Below are 8,249 nucleotides of genomic sequence, written 5' to 3'. Positions count from 1 at the left end.
AACGAGACTCTTAATGGTTCAGACTTCTTGCTGGTTCAACACTTAATAGTTCAGACTGTTTGTTTCGCGAGCAGATGTCTGAATGGTTCAGACATTTGCCTCTGAATGGTTAAGTATTATACTGAGTCTGAATGGTTATGACCTATAATCTGAATTGGTCAGACATTTGCCTCTGAATGGTTAAGCATTATACTGACTTTTAATGGTTCAAACGACTTACTGATTCAGCACTTAATAATTTAGATCTCTTACTAATTCAACATTTAACCATTCAAAAGATGTCAAACAACCCCTAAATTAACCCGACCCGTTGGCCCTCACCCGTCTGGGCTGTTTGGAAACACAACGGCGCTGGATAAGCTGTGCGCACGTTATAAAGCATTTACATCGCACCCCAGGCGCAAATTAGGGTTCATCCTTACCACAATCCCCTTATTTCCATATCAATCGTCCCGCTCGTTCACGCACTATCGTGTGCGTTACACACACTCGATCAGTCACCGAACAACGATCATATCTTCTGTAAGTTATCCTTAAAGCCCTAATTTTCACAATGTCGGATGATATACCAATTAAAATGCTTAGATGGTCGCATTTTGTTGTAATTTTGGTGACATAAGAAGGTTAATGAAGGTTCAGATGATCATAACCGTTGTTGAAAATGTTAAGAGATCGAGTGAAAAAGTGTGAAATTAAGTAATGTGTTGCTTTGTTTTGTTTGTGAAGATTGATGTGATTGAGTATTTGATCAATTATGTTTACTAATTTATCCATAGAAATACAAATTAGTTGAAATTTGCAAGCAGTTGATATATGAACCAAACAGACAAAACAATCGAGTGAAATCTCACTCATAAGGTGGGGGGGGGGGGGGGTTTCCTTATCTTCGAAGATTGAGAGGTTGCTCCGCTGATACCCCTCTGAGAACCCATCGCCACAGCTGATGCGTTGCGTTGCGTTTACGTGATGCAAGAATTTCGTGTAGATTTCGCATAATGCGCTCCGATGCATGCAACACTGTTTGTTTGTTATGTTTTTTTTTTCAGATTTTTTGAAATGGGTTGGGTTTTTTCAATAATTAATATCTTGGTATGTATGCTTGATTTCATGTTATGTTGTTTGTTCAGGACCAAATGGCAAAAAGTAGAACTTTTGAACCGGAACTATAGAGGTGTGGAGGACCAACTATGATGTCCGATGATGGAGAACAGCTATTGGTCGTTTATGATGACCACTCAGATCAACGGTCCATGTCTTTGGATGAAACAAGTAGCACAGAAGAATCACCAGACGAAACAAAAGTATCCTTAGAAACAACAGATGATGCTATTCCGTATATTGGTCAAAGATTTGCTACTCATGATCACGCTTACGAGTTCTACAGTGAATTCGCCAAAAGATGCGGTTTCTCAATCCGTCGCCATCGAACCGAAGGTAAAGATGGTGTCGGGAAAGGTCTTACCCGACGCTATTTTGTCTGCCACAGGGCGGGAAACACACCTGTCAAAACTTTAAGTGAAAATAAACCACAAAGAAACAGGAAATCATCTAGATGTGGATGTCAAGCGTATATGCGTATAAGCAAAACAACGGAATTAGGAGCTCCTGAATGGCGAGTAACGGGGTTTTCAAATCATCATAATCATGAACTTTTGGAACCGAATCAAGTTCGTTTTCTTCCCGCTTATCGTACTATTTCCGATGCAGACAAAAACCGAATCCTCATGTTTGCCAAAACGGGAATTTCAGTGCAGCAAATGATGAGGCTTTTGGAACTTGAGAAATGCGTGGAGCCCGGATACCTTCCGTTCACCGAAAAAGATGTAAGAAATTTGCTTCAATCGTTTAGGAAAGTGGATTTGGAGGATGAAAGCATTGATTTACTCAGAATGTGTCGAAATATTAAAGATAAGGATCATAACTTCCAGTTTGAGTATAAACTCGATTCAAATAATCGGTTGGAAAATATCGCATGGTCATACGCATCATCTGTCCAATCGTATGAAGTATTCGGTGACGCGGTGGTATTTGATACAACACATCGGTTGAACGCTTTTGATATGCCGCTCGGGATATGGGTTGGAATGAATAATTATGGTATGCCTTGCTTTTTCGGTTGCGCACTTCTGCGTGAGGAAAATGTGAAGTCCTATTCATGGGCTTTGAAGGTAATAATATAAACTAATTTATTTTTGTTCTTCTTAAAATTGCCTTTTATTTGTGGAATCTTTTGGTTGTTAATTTCTAAAGAGTAAAATGCCATTTTCGTCCCTGAGATTAGGCCAGTTTTGCGACTTTCGTCCAAATGTTTGTCTTCCGCACCTGGATCTAAATGCTTTGAAATCTTGCCATTTTCACCCGGTTTGTCAACTCCATCCATTTTTTCCATTAAGTCAGGGGTATTTTCGTCTTTTTACCTCTATTATTTTTGTTATTTATTTAGTAAGGGTATTTTGAATACTTGTACATTATGCTAAATGCTTATACATAGAGTGAAAAAGACCGAATTGCCCTTTAAGTTAACAAAAGAGATGGAAATACTCTTAACGGAGAAAAATGGATGGAGTTAATGAGCCGGATGAAAATGGCAAGATTTCAAACCGTTTGGATCCAGATGCGGAAAAACAAACCTTTGGACGAAAGTCGCACAACTGGCCAAACCTAAGTGACGAAAATGTCCTTAATAGCGTATATTATGTATAGCATGTTTTTTAGCATTGATTGGTACATATTTTGTTAGGTATTTATGTGTAAATATTATCTCCATATCTAGGAGATCATTGTACTCTTATTTAAAGGATTCCAAATCAATGAATGAGGCATCTTGGGAAATCAATTTACTTATTTCTAAATTATTTTATTTCATTTTGTGAAAGGCGTTCTTGGGGTTTATGAATGGGAAGGTTCCGCAGACGATATTAACCGACCAAACGTTATGCGTACGAGAAGCTATAGCAATGGAAATGCCCTCTGCTAAACATGCGTATTGCATCTGGCTGATTGTCGCAAAATTCCCGTCTTGGTTTAATGCTGTTTTGGGGGAACGATATAACGAGTGGAAGAGTGAATTTTATCGACTTTATAATATGGAGTCAATTGAAGATTTTGAAATGGGCTGGAGAGATATGGTTAATTCTTTTGGGCTCCACACGAACCGCCACATAACCACCTTGTTTGCAGCTAGAAATCTCTGGGCTTTGCCGTATTTGAGAAGCCATTTTTTTGCTGGAATGACAACCACTGCACATTCAAAAGCTATCAATGCTTTCATCCAACGGTTCTTGAGTGCCCAAACTCGACTTGCACACTTCATTGAACAAGTATGTTATCATTTTATAATCTTATATAATTTGTATTCTATTGATATCACAAGCTTTTATGTTATCATGGAAGAAGTGGATGGTGCTCAACTTTGAGCTTTTAAAGAGTGTTACACGAATAAGACACGAAACGATCGGGTTTTGGGTTGTCTTGTCTCACCTGTTTAATAAACGGGTCGTGTTTGGGGTTGACCTGACAGGTTAACCCGATAACTTGTTTATGACATGTTTAATCCATTTTTTACAATGAGCATAGTACATGGATGGTCCCTGTGGTTTACCAAAGTTTTGGATTTAGTCCCTAGCTATCTAAAAGTACACAGATGGTCTCTATGGTTTGCATTTTTTAATGCATTTAGTCCCCAACCAACAAATCTAAAGGTTTTAGCATGTCCAATTTAGGGACTAAATGCATTACAAAGTGCAAACAACAAGGACTATCCGTGTACTTTTGGAAAAAGCTGGGGACTACATACATTGCAAAGTGCAAACCGCAGGGGCCATTTGTGTACTTTTGGACAGATAGGGACCAAATCCAAAATTTTGGTAAACCACAGGGACCATCCGTGTACTTTACACTTTTACAACCCACCAATGTAATTAACACATTTACAACTTGACTACTACCCGTCAACCTGTTTGACACGTTTAGATAAATGGGTTACACGATTTTAGGTGTGTGCGGTAAAAAATGGGTTACACGATTATCTTATTTTGATATTCTATTTCAAATCACAATAATAAATTTGAAAATCAGGTGGCTGTTGCGGTGGACTTCAAAGATCAGGCTGGTGAACAGCAAACAATGCAACAAAACCTCCAAAACATTTGCTTGAAAACTGGGGCACCAATGGAATCCCATGCAGCCTCGGTCCTAACGCCTTTTGCGTTTTCAAAGCTACAAGAACAACTTGTGCTGGCTGCTCATTATGCATCATTTCAACTCGAAGACGGGTTCTTAGTTAGACACCATACAAAACTTGAAGGCGGTCGAAAAGTTTATTGGGTCCCGCGTGAAGGCATTATCAGCTGTAGCTGCCACCACTTTGAGTTCTCTGGGATACTCTGTAGGCACACCCTTCGAGTACTCTCCACTGGAAATTGCTTTCAGATTCCAGAAAGGTAATGTTTGACCATGACTTGCATTATTTAAGGTAATGTTGATCTGTTAGAGCCGAATCGAGATATTGATGAATAAAAATGTCTTATTTGGGTGTTACTTACAGGTATATGCCTCTGCGTTGGCGGCGCATAAACACATCAGCAAAGCTTCTTCAGAACACTTTGAGTGATCATACGGAAAGAGTTCAGTTATTGCAAGGTATGGTGTCAAATCTTGTGACGGAATCAGCCAAATCGAAAGATCGGCTTGATATTGCCATGGAACATGTTTCTGTTTTGTTATCAAGGATTAGGGACCACCCGGTTCCTTCTTCACGGTATGCCAGAAATGATTGTTTTACATAGGAATCTGTAGTATGAAGCAGTCATAGTTTATGATTCGTGTAGAAATGTTAAAAAGAATCCGTGGAGGTTTATGTGCAAAAGTTCTTGTTTATCTTTTGGTCTTGATGATGAACAGGTTTTAAGACGCGGTTGTTAGATGCTATAATGAAACTGTTCTTGCCTGACTTTCATGTCACTTGTTATGTCTGAGCAAAGTCTATTTCTGAACTATTAAGAGGCAATTTTTGAATATTAAGTGCATCTTTTGAGTTTTTGATTACTCAAGTTAAAATCATTTTCGTTTCAAACAAATAACACTGGCATCTGTTATGGAGCCCCTATAGCGCCCCCTTCGTATAAAAATATTTAAAAAAAAAAAAGCTAAACAAAGGAATCTGGTTGGATGACATACATGTGAGCCCCCCTTTTCTTCCTTTAGCGCTCGTAAAGCAAATGGCGAAGCCAAGGATGGGGCCCTCCTTTGGTGGAGGAGGGGTGGTGTTGGGGGCGCCACCCAACTAATGTGGCCAAAGGCGTTGCCCGCCTAAGCATCAACCCTACACATTTAAAATCTTCTAACCTTAACACAACTCGTGTAACCCGTTTATTTCTCTCGAGTCAACCGGGTTGATAGGTTGGTGAGTTGTAAATGGGTTGTTTGGTTGTAATAAAACGAATTAGACGTGCTTCAAACAAATTGGCGGGTTAAACGTGTGTGTGTATATATATATTCTTGCCTTTAAATTGTTGAATTGTATAATTAACGGCGTTAAACATGTCAACCCGGAACATTCTTTTTAATGCCAAACGCGTTAAAATAACAAACCAAAATTCAATATTATTCTTGTGGCGTGTTAGGAATTATCACATTTAAATAACATATATGAAACCATTAGGGGTGTAAACAAGCCCAGAGGCTCGAGAGCTACTCGTGATCGGCTCGGTTAAAAGCTTGAACGAGCCGAGCCTTAACGAGCCCGAGCCTGAAATAGAGCTCGTTTTGTTATCGAGCCCGAGCTCAAGCCTGAAATACAAATTTAGGCTCGCGAGCCTAAACGAGCCCAAACAAAATTTTAATTTTTTTATATATAATATATTAATAATGACGATAACATTGATGAGCCGAGCTTTAGCTTGTTTAAGCGATGTTGAAGTGAGCTCGAGCCGAGCTTTTAGCTCGTTTAAGGTTGTTCTCAAAATAGTTCGAGCCGAGCTCGAGCCTGGTCGAGCTCGGGCTCGGCTCGGCTCATTTACACCCCTAGAAACCATGTTATTAACTAAATAAATTTTCCTCATTGCAATCGCTTCCAAGAACATATAAAGCCAATACTGTACGAGGTAACCTAGGATCCATAATAATCTTATATTTAGCACCTTAATAAGCCATGTGGCATTAAACCAAAGTCGAGTACATTAAGAAAACATCTTAATCCATATTCAAGAAACATTTCATTATATAGTTAAATTACAAGTAAAAATACCATAAAAGTAATCTGTATGTAAAAGATCCATGATCAAATACATAGATCAAAAGCACATGATGCAAGTATGTATCACACCTTTATATTACATTGGTATAAATAATAAAACAATACATGAATACATTATACTAACCAAGTTAACAAGTCGTCCTCAAGAAGCGCACGACTACTACTGTAATATTATCCGCACTACCTCTCTCAGAAGCTTCCTGCATCAATGTCTTTGCAGCATCTTCTGGGCTCTGAATCGGTTTCACCATTGCGACAGCTTCCTCATTGCTCACAACATCCCAAAGTCCATCGCTTGCAAGAATAAGAAACTCTAAAGATCCATCAATCACTTCTTCTTGAATTTCCGGATCAGCAACAACAAACTGTTTCAACAATTTATCACCAAAAGCACGCGAAACAGCAAGAACGCCACCAACTCTCCAAGTTCCCGCCCACATCACAAAACCACCAGCATCTTCAATCCGTCGTCGTTCATCAGATTGATCCGGCTTGTGATCTCTAGAAACAGCAATCGCATTGCCGTCTCTGCAAATCACAGCTCTGGAGTCACCAACGTTCGCAACTAGCAAACGGTTACCGACAAGGATGGCAGTGGAAGCGGTTGACCCTACGTCTTTCATTTGATTCTTTTCTGATTTTATAAACTCTGAGTCAGTGTAACTGTACGATTCAGATATGGCGGATTTGGTATCTGAAATGAATTTTGGGTGTTTAATAAGATTACTAAAAAGATTGTGTTTAACGTATTCTGCAGCCCGAACGCCACCATGCCCATCAAAAACTCCAAAGAGACCAACCAATTCCCCATCCACACCGTCGATTCTTGTCTCGTAAAAATCCTCCATTGATGATCTTCTCCCAGCAGAGCTAGCGTAACCGTAGCTAAATCTTGAATCTTTACTCAGACCACCTCCTGTAACTGGAGAAACACCGGTACCATTTGGGTTGACCCATGATACAACCGAATCAAGATACCCCATTATTACTGCCCCTTCGAGTTTCGGTCAAATATCCTGCAAAGACATATAAGCTTTTTAAATCAGATTACACAACAATACAAGATAAGCTTCAAGTAAGATGGAAACTAAAGTTTACGATTATTTCATAGCATTCAAGCTTCATAATCGGTTAAAATTTCGACGAATTTTAGGAACTAAGCCTAAAAGTAGACCCTAAATTTTGACATTTGAGGACAATTGACCCAATTTTCAACCTTAGAATTGATCAAATTCTTATAATTTTGGAGAATAAAATTAGCATGGAAACAACCGTAGATTATACGCAACAAAATTCATATCACAAGAAATATTAAGAATCTTATATTTAATCATATCTTTTTTGACATAAAATTAGGTTTACACAAATTTATAACAGTAACAACTAACAAGAATATGAAATTTAAACTGATTAAGAACAAACAGACCAAATTTCACGATACAAAATTAAGAACATACCTTTTGAAACAGCACAAATGCAATTCAATCAAGCTAGCGTAAGTCTGTGTGAAATTAACGCAAACAGATGATATATTAAAGCTGAAATTCCATTGATATGAAATAGAATGTGTATATATACACATATATACAGAAGGATTTAGGATTCCTTACTCGTTTTCAGACACTAGTTCTTTGTCTGCTTTTGCTCGTGAGATTCGAAGAGAAAACGATTGAATGATCGACGAAAGTTGAACTGAAGAATCTAAGAAATTTCTGTAAAGCTAGGTCGGTCAATATATAACGGCTAATTCTATACACACCCCCCCCTCTTCCTGATTATACCCCCTGTAAAGCTAGGTCGGGTTTTTCCCAAATTTATTGGGTTTCCTTCTGAATTGGTGCATAGAAATTATTGTCTAGTGGAGATAGATATGATCGGGTGGTTTCGCTAGTAACATGATAATACTCTAGTGGTCCGTCAGTGATCCAAATTTACCGTTAAAAATATGGTATGGTCATTATACCTTCTTCTTCTTATACTTTTATTTAAAACT

At 38.5% G+C, this 8,249-nt stretch overlaps 2 protein-coding genes across 3 annotated transcripts; one reads left to right on the top strand and one right to left on the bottom strand.

The window, feature by feature from the left end:
- The first annotated feature begins 356 nt into the window (after nt 1–356).
- On the top strand, nt 357–5,016 carry LOC110885085 (protein FAR1-RELATED SEQUENCE 11). The gene is made up of 5 exons (XM_022132789.2): nt 357–522; nt 1,128–2,168; nt 2,877–3,320; nt 4,078–4,442; nt 4,547–5,016. The coding sequence occupies exons 2-5, from the start codon at nt 1,188–1,190 to the stop codon at nt 4,785–4,787; spliced, it is 2,031 nt and encodes a 676-aa protein (XP_021988481.1). The 5' UTR covers nt 357–522; nt 1,128–1,187; the 3' UTR covers nt 4,788–5,016.
- Nucleotides 5,017–6,185: 1,169 nt separating this feature from the next.
- Nucleotides 6,186–8,001, bottom strand: LOC110885086 (probable protein phosphatase 2C 59). 2 transcript variants are annotated; one of them, XM_022132790.2, is made up of 3 exons: nt 7,867–8,001; nt 7,714–7,757; nt 6,186–7,272 (listed from the first exon to the last, which is right to left on the bottom strand). In XM_022132790.2, exon 3 carries the CDS (start codon nt 7,237–7,239, stop codon nt 6,385–6,387), a length of 855 nt encoding a protein of 284 aa, XP_021988482.1. In that variant the 5' UTR covers nt 7,240–7,272; nt 7,714–7,757; nt 7,867–8,001; the 3' UTR covers nt 6,186–6,384. The 2 variants fall into 2 exon arrangements, with proteins under 2 accessions (XP_021988482.1, XP_035834381.1); XM_035978488.1 differs by having other exon boundaries at nt 7,714–7,996.
- Nucleotides 8,002–8,249: the final 248 nt, after the last annotated feature.

The sequence above is a fragment of the Helianthus annuus genome, chromosome 10 (assembly GCF_002127325.2).
Source record: "Helianthus annuus cultivar XRQ/B chromosome 10, HanXRQr2.0-SUNRISE, whole genome shotgun sequence".
NCBI classification, from domain to species: Eukaryota; Viridiplantae; Streptophyta; class Magnoliopsida; order Asterales; family Asteraceae; genus Helianthus; species Helianthus annuus.
Note: the sequence above shows the minus strand (reverse complement) of the source record. Positions and strands in the feature narration are given on the sequence as shown.

Coding starts and splice junctions, on each gene's coding strand:
- LOC110885085 (XM_022132789.2), top strand. CDS start 1,188: ATGATGTCCGATGATGGAGAACAGCTATTGGTCGTTTATGATGACCAC. Junction 2,169..2,876: donor CCTATTCATGGGCTTTGAAG/GTAATAATATAA, acceptor ATTTTGTGAAAG/GCGTTCTTGGGGTTTATGAA. Junction 3,321..4,077: donor TTGCACACTTCATTGAACAA/GTATGTTATCAT, acceptor TTTGAAAATCAG/GTGGCTGTTGCGGTGGACTT.
- LOC110885086 (XM_022132790.2), bottom strand. CDS start 7,239: ATGGGGTATCTTGATTCGGTTGTATCATGGGTCAACCCAAATGGTACC.